The 18,731-nt window shown below is 38.0% G+C and overlaps 1 protein-coding gene across 3 annotated transcripts in view; it reads right to left on the reverse strand.

The window, feature by feature from the left end:
- Positions 1-1,136: 1,136 nt before the first annotated feature.
- Positions 1,137-18,731, reverse strand: part of Rab11fip2 (RAB11 family interacting protein 2) — a 39,925-nt gene continuing 22,330 nt past the window's right edge. The window contains exons 4-6 of one of the 3 annotated variants that reach the window (XR_011365090.1): positions 10,953-10,998; positions 8,191-8,363; positions 5,190-5,274 (exon numbers count right to left, since the gene is read on the reverse strand). Coding sequence is in view for 2 of the 3 variants with exons in the window: in XM_069988112.1 (XP_069844213.1) it covers positions 5,047-5,274; positions 10,953-10,998 (274 nt within the window). In the remaining variant the exon portion in view is untranslated. Of the gene's footprint in view, positions 5,275-8,190; positions 8,364-10,952; positions 10,999-18,731 lie in introns of all 3 variants that reach the window. The other 2 variants (XM_069988112.1, XM_069988113.1) reach the window with 2 other exon arrangements.

Consider the following 18,731-nt stretch of genomic DNA (forward strand, 5'->3'; position numbering starts at 1 on the left):
AGAATAAGAATAGCAGGCTTCTCCCCAATTTCCCCAAATAGCTTTGCCTTGGCAGACTAAAGAGGAAGTAATATGCACACTGTGTGAGGCACCAGTGGTTCACACCTGTAATCTGAGCTACTCAGAAGGCTGAGATCTGAGGATCATGGTTTGGAGACAACCTATACAGACAAATTTAAGATTTTGTTCTCCAATTAAACAGCAAAATGTTGAGACTGGAGGAGTGGTTCAAGTGGTTGAGCACCAGGAATGAGCAAAAAAAGCTGAGAACAGCTAGAGGCCCTCAGTTCAAGCCCCTGTATGAGCATTCAAAAACAAAGAAAAAAAAAGTGTACTACAAGCTGGGGAAAGTGGAAGGGGGAGCCATCTAGAAAAATGTACTAGTGACTGTGGAAAGGAAGGTGAGATGGATCCTCCAACACTGACAGCAGTTAGAGAGCAGGAAGGTTCTCTGGCCTGCAGAGAAACAACCTGTTCCAAAGCCATAAATTGATATTATGACTGCATACCAGTCACATCTCACAATCTAGTAATATGACTGTCATCTACACATTCATACAGGCCTGCACACACAAATAGACCTGTGAGACCTCCTTCCCATACATAGCACCTCAGATGACAGGTGTGCATTTGGACATCCATGATGGGGGCTGGAAGTGTGGCCAACCTCTACCTCACGCTGTGGGATAAGTGCTGAGGAACGTAAGAGGGGCACCAACCCCACTCTACCCTTGAGTATCACCAACAGTTTTTAAAAGTTAAATTTCCCCCGAAACCACATATGCTCCTTACTTCGGGGCTATGATGCAGAATAAATGAAATAATGCAGATACAGAAGGCACTTGGCATAGGCCATCACCTGAGTAGAGATTCAAATGTCATTTTCTACCAAATCATGAACTCCATCCCTCAGAGCATGCCCTTCTAACATCTGCTGAAAAATGTTCATTCCAACGTTCTTCTAGATGACTTCTCAAAACCAGTTATACTGTGAATCAGGCTGTGGCTCTTACAGAATACTGTGATATAGATGCCCAGAAGGGGCATTCCAGGATGTATTAAAGAGAAAACTAGGACTCACGTACAAACACGCGAAGGTAAAATTATTTCAGTAATAAGAAATTCTGACAACTGGATTACATTTAAACACTTTAATCAACTATAATAAATAATCATATAATCATATAAAAATTGATTCATGCATCAATTACGTAAGTTATACATACAACTGCCACAATATACAAATGTTTATATGCTTTTGATTTCGTACCTGCAAAAACATGAGTTACTAGAGCACTTACTTAAGGTCAATGTAATATTCCACCGTTATAAATAATGCTTTTACCATCCAAATACCTTCTAAGTACACCCATTTGTAGATCTGTAGCATTTTTTTGTATCATCTATAAGCTTCAGAGATGAATAGAACCAAATGTATCATTAGTTAACGGACTTCAATTCCATTGTAAGAGGATTTTTGACAGAGAAAGTAAATGAAATAAAATGTCAACTTGAGTTTAATGCTTGAAGAACTCCTACACTTCTTATTAAATACATCAGAAAATCCTTCATACTCAGATTAATTAGTTAAGGTGCTACATATTGCATATTAAATACTTCCAATGATTGCATCTGGATTATTAATGTTATAAATCTGTGAAAATGGGGGCTTGCGATGTGTGCTGACAGACCCACACATCTACCCCAGTGAGCCAGCAGCGTGATCCTTTCCCTCCTACTTCACAGAGATCTAGTGAATGGGCATGCTTCCAATTCACACACAAGTGATACCTACTGTATACAGGACATACAAGTCCATGGACACAAGGAAGTTTCAGCTAGCTGTACAAATCTAAGGCAAGCAGCTTTTCCTAAAAACCTATAGAGGAAAAGAAAAGCTCTAGTGGAACAATCACTATACACACATTAAAGACAGCAGTTGTCAGTTCTTTTTGTTTTTTAAAAGATTCTCCTTGCTGAAAGATAAGCACCCTTATGGGGATGGGTAGACAGGGGAATGTGAGGGTGGGAGATGGTAAAGGGAAGGACTTGAAAAAGCAGGTCTGTCACTAATGAGCTTAGTTTACTTAGGTTTTCATTCATGAAACCCTTTTAAATACAAGGCAACGTTTTCACAGTTGAAAAATTATAACTAAATCTTGACTTACTGCCAAAAGCAAAAGTTGTAGTTATGTATAATCTATGAATAATACACGACATTCACGGATGAAGGGCAAAACTAGGTTCAATGCAGAATATAGTAGCAAAAAGCAATACATAAAAACACTTGTCATGACTGGGTTATACAATATTTTATATACAATATGAACTATATGACCCACGTCCTCCATAGTGAAATGTGAGGCTTATGTAGTGGAATGGTATTGTCAAGCTTTCAAAGCTGAACTTTAGAACTGAGAGGAGAACTGGTTTTAAAGCAATACTGGTTTTAAAGTAAAGCAGAAATAGTTTAATTATGTAACAGAAGTACATTAGTTTAAGATAGTCTTAAGTATCAATCTTATAATAGTTCACAATCTTGTTTGTAGAAATGGTATTGAACAAACATTTTTAGGAATAAAGACAGAAGTAAACTCTGAATATTATATTGTGCATTATTTATGAGCACACACATATATATCATTTTCATTTCTTAGCTGAAACAATAAATCATTAGACTTACATTTTGGAAAAATAATTAAGGTGATCCTTTTGGCCTTTTCTCTAAAATACCAGAAATGAATACTGTTTGCACTTCTGCTTAAACACTGGAACACTGGTATGTTTACTTGGAAATCTGTTCTTGTTTTTCACTTTTACATAGACTGATCGTGAAAATATGTAGCAGGTTTAATCTGGGTCAAGAGTAAAAATTCAACACTGGAACAGAGTACTTTCAGGCAGCTGTTAAGTGGAGTTTTAGTTCTAAATACAACACTTGTCTCATATTTTAAAGTTAAAAATACTGGTTGAGTTTCAGCCAGTCACTCATGGATGAGTTAGTCTACTCCAGAACATTTTTTTTACAGAGGCAAAAGAAATGCTCCTTAAAAATATATTCTCTCATAAAAAAGAACAGCATACTTTTTATTGAGCATTAAGGCAAACATATTCCGTATGAAACTGACATATCACTCACTCTAGAAGAATGAGTCTGGCTGAATGAAGCTCATTATGCTATCTTGCCTAATACAGAAAACATGTGCACTGTGGTGTTTTGAAGTTTAAGAATAGTTTTAATAATAATAAATACTAAGAATGTTAATTGAAAATGGTACCAGGTTAAAAAAGTCATTAATAAGACCACAAATGGAAAATAAAATCCTGCACTAGAGTTTCAGCTTTATTACAGAACTTGAATTTCACATGGAGAGAAAAACTGACAAAGGCATTTTCCTTCTCCATTTAATTTTAGAATATTTAATTTACTGTACTGGGGATAACATTTCAGAGTTTCAAAATGCATGTTCTCACAGGAAAACTAGAGTAACACAGAAAATACAGGTAACAAGAATCTGCAGTTTATGAATGTAAACTTGGTCAATAAATAAAACTACCTGCTTCTGATTTAAATTAGTGAAATCTTTCTAGAGAGAGACTCTAGGGTATAAAACTCACTGCAGGCCTAGTGTGGAGATGAACCTTTTCCTTCAAATTTAGAAAGACAGATACACTGTGTTCACAAGAAGTATACTAGGGTTTTTAAGGGTGAAAAATAAGCAGATTACTAGCGTTTTTTAATTATTGTGTTCAACTTAAATTTCAAAATTGTTTTATAAAAATCCATTTTGCTAATCCATGGATCCAATCCACATTTTGAGGGCGTGGACTTTAAGGAGGAGTCTCTCATACAGTGCTAACTTGCTCAGGTCTTGGAGGGTGGAAACTAGCAAGGAACTGCTCTAAAAACTCACTTCTGCTGTGAAGAAGAACCAAAGGCAGCCATCTGTTCAATTATTTATGAAACTTGAAACCAAGCCTAATTCCTCATTCCTAGTTTGGCTTTGGGTACCAGACAGATACCTTCCTCTTTTTATTCCTAAATTATTTTCAGATATGACTTTGTAATATTTTCTTTGCTAATGATTTAAAGGCATGCAGAATTTCAACAAAACGAACTGCATTAGCTTATCTTCTGCTAGTACCTTAAATAAGAGTCAAATGTTAGGTAAAAATTAACCAAAAGACATTCATGCTGCTGTAAAATGAATTTATCATTTTTGTCAAAAAGACTTTAGAAGGGCTGGGATATCTTTCATGGTAGAATGGGCTCACCGCAAAAAATAAAAATAAATAAGAAAAAATCCATAGATTATCACTTTGGGAAAAGGAACAAAGCTGTGATGATGGAATCACTCTGAAACTGACATTCACAGTCAAGAGTGATTCGAAGCAGCTTCTGCGTGCTGAGCCAGAATAGTAGTGGTGATGTCCTGTTTTGCATTCACAGAGTGAGCACACATTCTTAAAGGAACTGGTATCTCAACCTAAGAGGCAACCAACGTTTTCAAATATTCTAAAAACACATGTATATATGAGGTATATGCATGTATTTTATACACAAAGATACATGAATATATATTCATGTACATATACATGTATATAAAATAGGGATGTTTTAGTAGTGTCTATAATGAGCTGTATTCCTGAAGCTAAGTTTGTCTACAACTGACTTGTGAGAACCTTGCCACAATATCACTTCTGCTTTAGGAAAACTATTCCTGAGGGATAACTCATGAACTTGAAAGACATTGTGGGCCTATGGCAGATTGGTGGGTCAGCACCAACACCCACGTGAATCCTAGAAAATGGCTGTTCAACAAGACCCTGGCCCGTTTTCACCTTAGAAGTTTAGAGTATTTTGTTCACTTCCAAGGTCACTCTTCAGAGTCCCTGCTGATATTTACAGGTGAACCAGCTTTGTACCATGAGGGAGTGCTTGTAATGAAACCGGTCAAGTGTGGTCCCTTCCCGTGACAAGTCTGTCCTTCCTCCTCTCTTGCCTCTCACACTCTTTCCAATTGGAAATGCAATGCGCTGGATTTATTAACTATTGGAGAACTTGCCAGCTTTCCGGGACGGTTCATACGGCACTCTGAGGATGCTGGGCGTCTCCTCCATCACTCGGACCAAGAGGTTGTCAATGTAGTCCTCCAACTCCCGGATGTGGGTGTCCTTCCTCCGAAGCAGCTCTTTGTGTTTCACCAGCTCCTGCAGCACCTCTTCATAGGTCAGGCTCCGGAATCCTGCTGCAGCGTCAAAAGGATTACTGTCCTAGAACAGGACACTAGAGGGTTAATTCAATGGACAGGATATCAAGAACAGACATAAAAAATTGCTCAGAGCTGGGTGAAGGTGGCTCATACCTGTAATCCTAGCTACTCAGGAGGCTGAGATCTGAGGATCATGGTCAGTAAACCACTCAGAAAACTGGAAGTGGCCCTGTGACTCAAGTGGTAGAACTCACCTTGAGCTGAAGAGCTGAAGGACAGAGCTCAAGCCCAGAGTTCAAGCCCCATGACCGACAAAAAAAAAAAAAATTGCTCAGAAAGCCAACTTATGGTTCTCCTCAAACCTTAGCTAAAGAATTAAGGTGATAGTTCTCAGACTAGCCTGTCAGTTTTGGGCATCAACAAAGACAGATGCACCAAAGGCTTGTTTTCAACTCCACATTCAAAAAATCTTTTTCATGGTGTGAAAAATATCCAAGTGCCAGAAACTGACCACATAATTTGCGATAAAATTAGTGTGAGGGCCAAGGGTGTAGAGCTCAGAGGAAGAGTGCTTCTTTCTGTCTCTCTCTCTTAAGGCTCCAAGAGAAACAGAAAAAGAGGTTGTAAGGGAGGAAATAAACCATAATTTAGGACAAGTTAGCCACTAAGGTTAAAACTGAAGATATCTAAGAATGAGCTCAGAGGAACTGTAAGAAGCTATTAAAAACTACACATTTGATTGAACTTTACACTTCATGGGATTGCTACCACAAAGTTGTGATTTAATATTATTATGCCTTGGCTTTTTATTGAAGACAGCTGTAAGAAGCAGGAATATCAAATGTGCTTCTCCAATTTGCTATGAAATGCTAAAGAAGACACTTGGAATTAAATCAATGAATATCCTTATAAAAAGCTTCATGGGAATAACTTGTTTTAATTTAGAGATAGGCAGAGCCTTTTTTCCTCTGAGTATCTGGTCTGTTTCCTCCTCCTACAAAAATACCTAACCAATTTATCTTCTTTCCCTTTTTACCCTTCTCATCAGGAAACTGAGTTCAACTTCAACTATAATAATGTTTGGTCTATCAGCATTCTCTCTCATTTCATTCATTTTCTTAACTTCATTCTATAAAAATTCTTCTGAAACAAAAGCATAAATATAACCAAAAAGTAAAAAGGATACTGAGTTAATTCATTTTTGTTACAAAGGATTCTTAATATTAATGTGATAACAAAAGTGGAAGAAAAATACTCAGAAATCAAGTAAGGTACAGTTACAGTCCTTTACTGATACTCTCTGTAGCACTGGGATTATTTTTTTATTATGTAAAGTGCCAAATAAAAAGTAGCAACCATTATGCCTTTTAAAACATGGTTCAACAACTTAAAAAATAATTCATCACTTTTGTTCAAAACATTTCCATTTTGTTTTAAGGAAAACCTACAGAAAACTGCGGAAGCTGGTTTTCTTGTTCCAAAGGACAGAAAGACTGACATGTTCAAAGGAGGATGTGGTAATGTGACCCGGGACTGGCAACAAGAGAGAAAGGTCTTCTCTCCACAGGAATGAAGTCTTCCCCATCTGCAGTGTCCACTCAGATCACACTAGAACTTTTCATCAGTGAAGCTAAGTTGAACAGCTCATCGTGCTCCCACTAGTCCCTCCCTTCAAGGCACCCCCACCTCTGGCACCACCAGAAAAAACCTTATCAGTTTGATGTTTGGGTCACTGAAGCACACACCCTTTTCCCCAGGATAAACAGAAACTTCCCTCACTGCCTAAGACCTTGGACTTTGTGGAGGAGAGCATGAGCTAGGCCCCCTGAGGCTGAGACTGCAGGCAAAACACAATGAGAATTTAGAATTTCGAGGTTGGGGAGGAGGGCTGGGGGGATGATCTCCCTGCTCAACTAGGAAGCAGGGCTGAGGCCCAGTGGCCCCATGGCCATGGCCCAAACCAGCAGCCAAGCATGCTGGAAATGAAGTGGTGGGTCAACTACCCCACAAGGATGTTGAAGGCTGTCATTAACAAGTTTTAAGACTTTTTCCTGTGGGAAAGACACCGCTGTGGGTTCCAAACAGAAAGGATAGGAATAAGCTCTGTTCAAGCAATTAAAATGGCTATAGCATGTAACACTGGAGAAGCAGAGATTAGTTTGAGGGCTACTGAAATGCTAAAGATGAGTTTTGATGAGTGATTACAGAGCTTATGAAAGGGAATTAAATTCAAATTTTCTAAGATACCTTTAAAACAACACAGGCATTAGAAACTGAGAAAGAAAAGTAACTACCAATTAATATTACCTTTGTCCCTAAAACACTATTTTATTTTTTAAGTACTGGGGTTTAAACTCAGGGCCTCATGTTTGCTAGGCAGAAATCAATGTACGTCTCACTTTCTTTCCTCCCTTAGTCTCTTTCAACTCAAAAATTCTGTGGTCTACAGAATGATTTTTCTGGACTGCATTTTTAAAATAACATAGTCCAATTTATGTGCTTCCATTTTTCTAGGAAAACATCTACTGAAAAGCTTTATGAGAACTGAAGGTATTAATGAATTTGAACTAAATAGGATGCTACTGATTGGGTGATTGCTTTGTTTTTTCCTTTATTTAATATATTAATATTTTAAACATTAATATTTATTTAATAACAGCATCTGCTCCACTCTAATTGTAATGAAATTATATATAAATGAACTGATTTCTTCAAACTAATTAAGTGATGACAAGCTAAAATATCATTTGTGCTCTTACATTTAAACTATTTAAACTAGTATTAGTTAATGTAGTTAAAATGACTTTTTTCACTGAAGAAACTGAGAAGACATAAAAAATTCCTATTTCCTATTTTGACATTCTAAATTAATGCCATGATCTAAATCCACCTCATCTTTCAACATAATGAAGTATTTCAGAATGCTGTTCAACATTTATATCTCTAGTTGAGAATAGGCAAATGTATTTTGTCTTACTTTTCCCCTCACAAAGGCCTGATGCTAATATGTAAAAGACTTCCTGGAAATGCATTTCTTTCTTTCAGTGAGCTGTCCCTTTGTCCTTTTAGGTGAAAAATTGACCCCATATTGCAGCATCAAGTTTCTGGGCAGGAGAACATCTTAGAAACACATGGACTATAAATTATATTCTGGAAAAGAATATAAAATAGTTAAAAGCAGTTTCAGACTTAACTCCAGGTTTTAATATATTAAAAACCATGTAAGCCTAATTTTAGGTATATAATTCTTAATTTGACAGATTGCTCAATAAATAAGTATATATGTCCTTCTGTTTATAATTTCAAAGAAAACAATAAGATTAATATTAACTAATATAAACAATAGAAAAATAAAAAATTTTGGAGCTACAAAAACTAGTCTGTTTAAAGAGGAAAACTCTTTAAGAAAACAAACAATTCTTGGAGAAAGTGGAAATGAAGTGCTCTACAAACCAGTGATGGGCAAATGAGGCCCACAGTGGAAACCCTCAGTGCTCGGGGTTCTCCCTGAGCAACCCACTAGACACACATGTTTTTAAGATGTCTTCCTATTTTCAGATCGAATGCAGGTTCGTTCACAACCCATTCTTTCTCATTCCTACTCTATCTCTGTTACCAAAAAAAAAGCCCATTTACAGATATCAAATAAAGGGGCAGTCAGAGAATAATGGAATTCTGACATTTAATAATGTACTGAAATTAATTACTAAATTTAATGTTTTTAATCAGAATCTTCAGTAATACACTTGTGCAAAAGATGGAGAATTACTAGTGATCCATTTTAACTTATTCATAATCTAGCCCTTTAAACTAGGAAATATACATTTTTTACAATATTTAAATTTGCACAAAAGAAAATTATTAGGACTCAAAATAACTGAAGATTTAAAGAAAGGTTGTCCTGGTAACCAAATATTGGTAGGGTACTAGCTGACATCCACAGCAAGTGGAAGAGAGCGAGAAGATGAAGGCTTGGCATTCCCTGATCATCTCATTATTGTTCTAATGAGGAACTTTGCTCTGGGAATATCATCTCAGCTACTTTCACATCTTTTGTCCTCCTCCCTTCAGCTCCCTTTCAGTTCTTAATTAGGCCTTAAAGAGCTCATGCTGCCCTTTCAACTGGCTACTGCTCCTGCTTAAAACACTGTGCCTTTACCGACAGGTGTTGGCACCAGCACAGACGACATACAAACTTAATTACAAAATACTGCGTGCAGAAGGGGAGGAAATACCTTGGCGTATGGCTATGGCTGGAGAACTTCATGTAAATTACTTCAAACATCTTATAATCTTCAACATGAAAACTGTTCAAATACCTTTCCTCAATAATCAGTGTGAGGATGAGCTTTCTCCTCTCAATTGTATCTTACAGTAAATTAACAACACCTAGTAATCCTTTAACTGTCGTTTAGAATAGTTAGTATTCCAGAGCAAAATAATCACACATCAAGGATTCTTTTATCACCTTTAAATCCTTTAACTAAAACAATTTTCACATTTTATTTCTTTAAAGAATTGTAAGGATGCTTTTACAGCAATAAATTACAAGATTTGGAAAAGTACATACACAAGCAATAGAAATTGTAATTAAGGTTACTTAATAAACAATAGCTACATGTTAAATCGATTTTTTGATGTTGCATTTTGTTTGAGATTAAGAAACTGCCTGATAGAATTCATTCTACTATCTGATCAAAGGCAGACTTCATATATTCTGACATTTCTTGCCAGACTGCTATATTATAAAGACTTGAATATTTATAAAACATCAAAACTTACAAATCATTTACATAAAACAGCAGAAACACAGTACAAAGTACTGTGCTTCTACACTGTTTTCTTCAATTGTAAAAACAGACAACTGCATTTAAATGGTTCATAAAATCAGCTCTAAGTCCACTTCCACTTCTCAAGGGATAGCCGTCCTAGAAAGTTGGAAAAGGAGTTTGCCTAAAAAATTCGTATAATACACACCTGGGTCACACACACATTAAAGGCAGATGGTTGAAAGAGCAACCTCCAGCCTCTAGAAATAAAGGCCCTATTTCTGCTCAGTAAGAACTTTGTTCTCTACCAAGAATATTTGCCTGCATTTCTGTAAAGGTTTAACATACCCAGAATTGACTACAAATACAATGGAAATCTGAGACTTCAGGCAACAATAAAATGAACTTGCGATCTCTGAACAATCCTGACAAAATGCGTTGGCTTGGGGCCACTCCTGTTAATCTATTTGGTTTTACTAGGATTTGGAAGGTTAAGTGTCCTAAAGTTTTTACAAATACTTTACAAGGTAAGTGGCTCTCCTGCTAGGTGCTTTTGCTATTGATGAAGGCTAACAAGAATCTCTATTCTTTCTTACATCCTCATCCCAACAACAAAACACAATGGTCTTCTCCATATGCCCTTCTCTATTTCATAACTGTAACGCTGACTTTGACATGCAGCAGCGTTCACATTAATTTCAGAAGTTTGCAAATAAACTATGCATATTCTAGATTGGCTTCAATTATAGCTATGTTTGCTTGAATTTATACCTATCACATACAGAAACATATCCTCTAATACCTTAAAGGCAAAGTCTGATTTCACTTCCCTCCTTCCTCTCAGCTTAGCAGGCTGAGCTTCCACACTTCTGTGCCTGAGGCATTCAGGGACGGAGGTATTTTTTAGGAATGTGTGCCATAGAGAAACTCAGCTTGTTCTCTGGTAATTCTTAACCCCTCGAAGACTTACCGGGATTTTCCTGAGATCTTCATTGCTTGTCGGATTCATATGAAAACTAAGAAAACACATACATAAACAAACGTTAAAGTGTGTCTAGACCATATGGGAGGAAGCACAAAACAGAAAATTTTTAATCTTAACATTGCAATAAAAACTTCTAAAGCCCAACAACCTTACTCAGTAAGTGAAGTTTAATCCAAGATGTAAAGGAAAATAAAACAGTATTTACACAAGATTTTAAAACCATTTATAATTTTAAACTCTGAAGGAAAACCCTTCAGTTATAATTAGAACTGAAGAATCATACAACTAAATATGTAGCTTCCAAACATCTTTAAACAGGGATTTAACTCAGCAAGAGACCTTATAATAGGGTGTTTTTTAAAAAAAAATAATGTATGATTCATTTTATATATCTATACACCCACTTCAGGCCTTTAAACATGAAAATGGAAAAGTAAGTAACTTTAGATTTGAAAAGATGACAGAATGAAAAGAGTTAATACTATTTGCTTTACATGCTAGCAGTACAGAAAAAAAAAAACAACCCTGACTTTCAAACATTACCCTATCAACCATTTCTGTCATTATATGATTTCTAAGTATATACGCTTTCAAAATTTAAATGTCGAAGCAGACCAAAACAAAACAGATTTCTTCCATGTGGAGAAGAAGAAAACATCACAGCTTAATGCCTAAACCATTCTCTTCTTTGAAACATGTCCATTAGGAAGGGGACTACTACCCAAGAGAAGCTCAACTTCAAAGCAATCTGATGAGTAAATATTTCATCGGTGCTCTTCAAGTTGAATCTTTACCCAGCACTTAAGAATATTAGCCTTAGAACTGCTACAAAGCATTACTGTCTTAGGATCCTTTTTATTACACACACACACACACACACACACACACACACACACACACACACACACACACACACACACACACACACTTAACTGTAAGATACATATTTCTTATTTTCTGCATACTATCAGCAAAATAACTAAAGATTTTAGAAATTCATTTTTAAAAATCTTATAATTGTGTGACAAAACATACAGATACTGAGTATTTATAATCACAAGCACACATCATATCCTGAGCTGCAAAATCTACATGGTATATGTGCACATACAATCACATTATGAGAACTTCCCCCGTGGGAAGTTCTCAGATTTGTAGTACTGACTCCCAAGAACTGGCCACTGGCCGTTTCCAGCTAGAGCTTCTGTGGAAGGCAGCAATTCTATATGGCTGGGGAACCCCATAAATGAGTGAAATATATATTAGATGCATACAAGACAACACAGACAGGAAGATATGGCTGCCACATTTCTGTTTCTGTATCTTACCATCCTTATCTGCACAGTCCTGGACTACTGTCAGGCCTAGGCTGGCAAGACCTAAAGAATCTGATAAAAGAGTGGCTGAAATAATTCCAAAAGGACATGAGTAGTTCCCTTAGGCTTCAGTGCGCTGGTGGCCCTGCTGACACATGACTCCAGTGGTCTCTCTACTTTTCAATCCTGGGTAGTGGAATAAAGGGTTCAGTGAAACTAATCTCTCCAGACCCCTTTATCTCACAGCATGTTTTCTGTTGAGCCAAAAAATACATTTGTTACATTCCTCATCCCTCTCATCTGTCTGAGGTGTTCTGAAGGGCAAGGGTTTTGCACTGCGACCTGACAGGACACTAGGTACTTAGGTGCGCTGCCGGGTTCAGCAGCAGGTGCTGCTAATTCCAATTCTGGTTCTGAACTTGCTGCAGAACCTTGAGTGAGTTACTTTACTTTGTATCTGTAAAAATGGCAAAAGGATCTACTACATGAGACTACTATGAAGATTAAATGAGTTAATGTGAAAAACACACAGAACCGTGACAAGCGAATAGAACATGGTCAATTATCTGGTTTCATAAACATTATGTAACACTTAATCTGTTTTAAGTTAGAGACCATTTAAAACACTTAACCAAAATCAACTCAACTTCATAACTCTTTTAGGGGACACTACTATGGTCTCATATCGTCATATCTTTTCCACCATTTTAAAAATGAGGGAGCAAAGTTACAGAGAGGTTAGGCAACTTGTCCTTGGTACCTCCCCTGGTAACTAGTGGAGCTGACTGGCTCTGGAATCTGTCCTCTCCTCCTCACAGTGACACCCAGCCCTACCCCTGCCAACCACAGACAAATCTGATGGGCCACAAGAATTATCAGCCCATGTGTCTCCACATCCTGAGGTAGAGTGGCACTTACTCCATGCAGTCTTGACAATGCAATTCTTCAAATACAAACCAAGAAAAGCAATATTCTCTCATGGCAATTAAAGCAGGGGAGGCCTATTTCATGGAAAAGGCAGGGTTTAGAAGGTTAGGTCTGGGAGGCTAGATGAGGGCTCTACAGACAGTGGCACCTGGCCATTGGAGACTGGAATGCCAGCCACAAGGGGCAAGGAACTGACAGGTACTGAGGCCCAACACAAGGACCACATACCTGATCCATGGAGCAACAGGCAAGTTCTTTGATATGGCTTTCTCTCAGGTTTAATATGACAAGTGGTTCAAGTGAGACATATCCACCCATTTCATCCTTGAGAATGAATACTAGCATCTATTCAGTATCTCAAGAAATCATTAAACAAGAAATCATTAAAGAAAATTTATGCTATTATATAGACATATGTGTTCTATAACCTTACTAAAAGCTTCTAGGGAATAGGATCTAGAACAAAGATTGTATCAACATCACAAAACTAAGCTTAATTTCTGTAGTGTGTTTCATAGTATCTAACAAAACTTAACGAGCACTAAAAATGTCTGAAGACTCTTTTAAGAACTATCATGTCTGCAAGGCCACACTTGGAGTTGGGGAAGGGCATGCAAGGCAGCAAGCCCAGCCCCTCCCAGTGCACTCTAAGCAAGACTCTCACATCATGTATTGTCTGAAATGCAAAGGCTTAGCCCTCCCTCGTGGTCTGCTTTATGTGCACACACTGACGTGTCAAACACATGACCAACTCAGTCATTCATGGCTGCCTTTCTTCATCTGTCTTACAGGAGAAAAAAAGAGTTAACTGAACTGGATTGAATTAGCCTGGTGAAAAAATAAAATGTCTCTATTTATTGAAGTGTGGCACCAATTTGTGATATCTTTCTCTTTGGACTGCTGTCCTCATGTCAGACAAGATATCGAATAATACAGTCTGACTGCTCAACTGAGCTGCTGACAGGTTAAAGAAAATGGTGTTTTTAATCAGCTACAAAACAAACTTGGATGTGCTCACACTGAAAAAAAAAAGCTACAGAAACTGAAACTCCAGAATTTAAGAATTTTTTTTTTAAAAAAAGTAGAGCAGTTTGGAAGAGACAGAATTTTAAAGTAACTTTTAAACTTGAAAAAAAATGTTGAAAACTACTTTAAACTTATAAAATGCACTAATCCTAATATTCTGAAGTCAATAAGGAAAAGCTTCAGTATTTTTAATTTGCTGATGTTTGTGAATTTTAAAACAATTTTCCATGTAAATTTGAATATTTGAAATATTAAGCTACTAACTTAAAAAATATTATTAGTATCTCTTGTATAGTATCACATTAATTTATCTTGGAGTTAGAACAAATGAATGAGGAATTTAAATTGTCCTTCTGTCTGTAGTATGAGCTAACCTTCCATACATAAGTCAGAAAAACAAACCAAGGCTATAAAGAGAGTATTGTGACTGTCACAGCATCACAAGGGCAAGTAGCAGTGGTTAAAGTGATCTTTCTTCTTTTTTTAAACAAGTATACATGCTTTCAGAAGAAGAAATCTTTAGAAGGAAAGGAGACTATTCAGGATGAAAAGTACAAAAAATAATAATAACCCCTAAGAATGAAGGTCTATCTTACGGCTCGCTGACACTGCTTCTAGGGTTCAGCGGGAACTGTGCCACCTCCGGCCTCCAGGACATTAGCTCTCCAAGGAGGTCTCTGGCTACACGTCAATCTCCTTATAAGCCCTTGAACAGGAGGATGAGTAGAGCATCAGTGCATCCCCACATCTCTTCCCAAACAACTACTGCAGAAAATAAAACAAAGTCCATTTCGACCTACAGCTTAACCAAGTTTGTAACTATATGAATTCAAATTAATTGCAAACTAGAGGTTTGCCCCCTGACAGAAAGGAGGAAGGAAGGGAAGGAAAGAGAAAAGGGGGGAAGGAGGGGTGTAGAGGAGTAACTTTAACTGGTCAATTCTTTACTTTGTATAGGAAGTAAGGAGAATTTCAGACAGTAATTATTTTCGAAGGACAGCATTCTACTGATCTTGGGCTCTAGAAGCCTATGGCTTTCCTTCAGTAGCAAAGATCAGTGAGAGGAGGTACATACCAATATGATATGAAAAGAGAAAAAGAAAAATACTCCATTTACAGCTCACCAATACTTCATCTACAGTGACATACAGAATAACGACACAGAATAATGACACTATGACTTAACAGCAGTCCCAGGAATTGAGACTTTTAACTCAATCCCTGTAAGAACCCTATGAAGTGAGTGGTGTTTAATTCCCATTCCTAGGTGAAATGGGCACAGAGAAGTTAAGCCGCCTACACATGGTAACACAGTTATCAAAGTAGCAGAGTCAAGGTAGCACAGAGAAAGGTAGCACAATTCCAGGCTCTTCAGCAACTATTTTCACTCCCAAAGAGGCCCTCAACTGTGCACTCCTACAGTAAACTCCCTGGCTGGCTTTAAGGAGTCTAGTGCTATTTCTGGATTCTTCCAACCAGACATGGTTTAGAAGTCTGATGCTTCATCCTAAAGAAAAGGACGATGGCTGATGAGCATGACTTAAGTAGCCATGACTATAACTGCATACTCTTTTGTTTGTCCTTCCCATGTTATTCCTGTCTGCCCCTCCCTGGGTTCCATAGCCCACAGGCCTCCTCAGGGCCTACCACTGGGTGGAGGGACCCTAGGTGAAATACCTGACCTGAGCACCACTCACTACCTTCTCAGTCCCTCCTTGCTGGGCCACACCTCTATTTACAGTCTAGGCTGCCACAGCAACTGTTCCCTCACCGCGGGTGGTAGCAGCGTTTTTGTTTTTGTTTTTGCCAGTCCTGGGGCTTGAACTCAGGGCCTAGGCACCACTGTCCCTGAGCTTCTTTTGCTCAAGCCTAGCACTCTACCACCTGAGCCATAGAGCCACTTCTGGCTTCTTCTGTTTATGTGGTACTGAAGAATTAAACCCAGGGCTTCATGCATGCTAGGCAAGCACTCTACTACTCAGCCACCTTCCCAGCCCTGGTAGTGCCTTCTAAAACTGCTGGCCCTGGTAGTACACTGTCCTTGCCTCGACATCTTTTGATCCACACTAAACTTTCTTCAACTATATTGAGTGTGTTGGCTGTCTCCTGCTATGACTCAACTGACACAGGAATAAACAAAAAAATGCCATTAACTACTCACTTAATAAATCAAGTTGACTAAAGGATAAATGTGTGCTCTTTTTATAAGAAAGAACAGTAGTGTGGATGGATGGGAAGGAGAGAAAAATAATGTGATACAATTACTCACGTGTGCATTATCCTGCATTTTCCCCTTCAATTTCTGACTTATGTTCTATATTTATTTATTTAAACAATACTTTTTCTTCTCAAAATATATAGCCTCCCCTTTTGTAACAATTTACCATTAGCCTAGCCTTCTCAACATTTTTCACACTCTCAAGGCCACATTTTTCAATGTAGGATATTTTAAAGATTCACTGTTTCGATAGCTTGAAAGTAGTATAGCTTAAGTGACCTGAGTTTTGATAATACCACATCAGATTTCCACTGTTTCACACCTGAAAACGTATTTTCATAGTTTGTGAGCATTGCCTCTGAAGGAGCAGCAGTCAGTAAGGAAGGCTGGAAAACTTCCTGCACAGTCTCACCCACAATCAAAATCCCCCGGAACACTGCTTGGGCTCTCTCTTCCGATGTGACCTTTCTCACTGCCAGTGTCTCCCAAGGACGCTCGATTTTACCTCCCCTCCCACAGAGTATCTGTACAGTCCATTTCCTCTGGTGCACTCCAGACAGGTACCCTGTCTCAGTGGATTTCCCATATACCTATCCCCCAACACCAACACTCACTGTGCTTAGATGAGGGCCCCCATTAACTACTTTAGGGCAATCATTTCTCTTTCCTCAACTTCTCAGCTCCATTTCACCCAATGACCGTTTCTTCTTTTCAAGACTCTTTCTGGCAGCACTTTCCCCCAGCTTTATCAATTCTTCCTTTCCCTTGCCACCTTCTTCCTTACTTGATTGGGTTTTCCCACCTTTCTGTGCTCCACATTGGTGTCTTCCTATTCTCCCACTAGTTCAATTGCTCCCACTACATGGATGGATGACAAGATCTTTTCAAGCACCATGCCTGGCAATAGCCTCAGAAGAATTTTACATACCTCAAACCAATCACTGTGTGGTCTAGTAAATTGCCTCTGTCTGCTTATTCTACTTCCTTAGCACACTAGTCTCCTGAGCACTCCCAGGGAAAATGGAAGCTCCCTGCACCCTGGCCTACAGTGTGCCTGCCTCACTAGCTCCTTGATGCTCATCTGCACACTGCTGGCTTTCTAATCACAAAGCCAAATACCTGCTGCCTTGAGGACACTACACCTGATAACACTTAGCCCACTTCTTCCTTGCCCAATCTAGCCTGGGTATGGTTGACTGGCATTCTCAAGCTCAAATCAAGCCTTGCTACTCAACTGTCAAAAACCTCCTGGTCTCTGACTTCCTTCTGAATTACCCCCTTTAACCTAGACTTCAAAGCCCACGCACTTTACCCAATCTATCTCTTCAGACCGATGGTCTACCTATAATATTTTAATTTCAGAGAATTAAGATTAGAAAATGGTTAAAAGAAACAATAATGAAATTGTTTTGAAGGACATCTTCACAAGAGAGCTTTTCATCTGTGACTGGGAGCCCTTGAAGGCAGGAGCCACAGCTCCTTAATCCTTCAGTCCTTGCCCCTGGCACTACCCCATGGCAGATGGCTGAGAAATGGACACTGAGTAAATTAATACCCAGGAGCTAATAAAAATTCATAAAAACCAGGTAACAGGTAAATCAATGGTAGGCTAATAGTTGTTCCACCGACCAGAGAAAATGCCCTAGGAGAATAAACCATTTTCCTCATTAGCAAAGATAATTTATATATTTAAATGGGAGATATGTCAAAGGAATATACTGCAGTTCTAAGATGGGGAGAATTATTCCAATATTTTCAATTGCCAATGAAAACGGACATAAGTTTTCAAGCTGTCAACTCAACTAGCCAACAGATTCAGCACCTAGCAGGACTACCAGGTTAATAGCACAATCCAGATCAACCTGAGATTCTTGTGGTAAATCCTAAAAACAGTTCTTTTTATATTTATTACCCATGCAGGCTACATGTTAAAGTTTTTTAAACATCTGCTAATGCCTAATAATAATCTAATATAGTAAATAAATAATAAAATCCTCTTTCTAAAGCCCTGAAACAATGTATTTAAAGAGACTTCACCAATAAATGTGTTTATTATATTTATATATTTATATATTTACAGGCAAGTAGGGTTGACTATAAAAAGTGAAAGCATTTTTTTTTTCTTTTCAGAAAAAAATTCAGGAATTCAGGACCAAGTTGAAGTAGTGACAGCCCAGAGTGAAATGCTACATTCTTTCTCCTGGGACTGGGCACATACACTAAACACTCAGATGACAAAACAGAACACACAAGTGTCTCTTGGGATTAAGAGTAATT

The sequence above is a fragment of the Dipodomys merriami genome, unplaced genomic scaffold, assembly GCF_024711535.1.
Source record: "Dipodomys merriami isolate MVZ:Mamm:240054 unplaced genomic scaffold, mDipMer1.0.p SCAF_35, whole genome shotgun sequence".
NCBI classification, from domain to species: Eukaryota; Metazoa; Chordata; class Mammalia; order Rodentia; family Heteromyidae; genus Dipodomys; species Dipodomys merriami.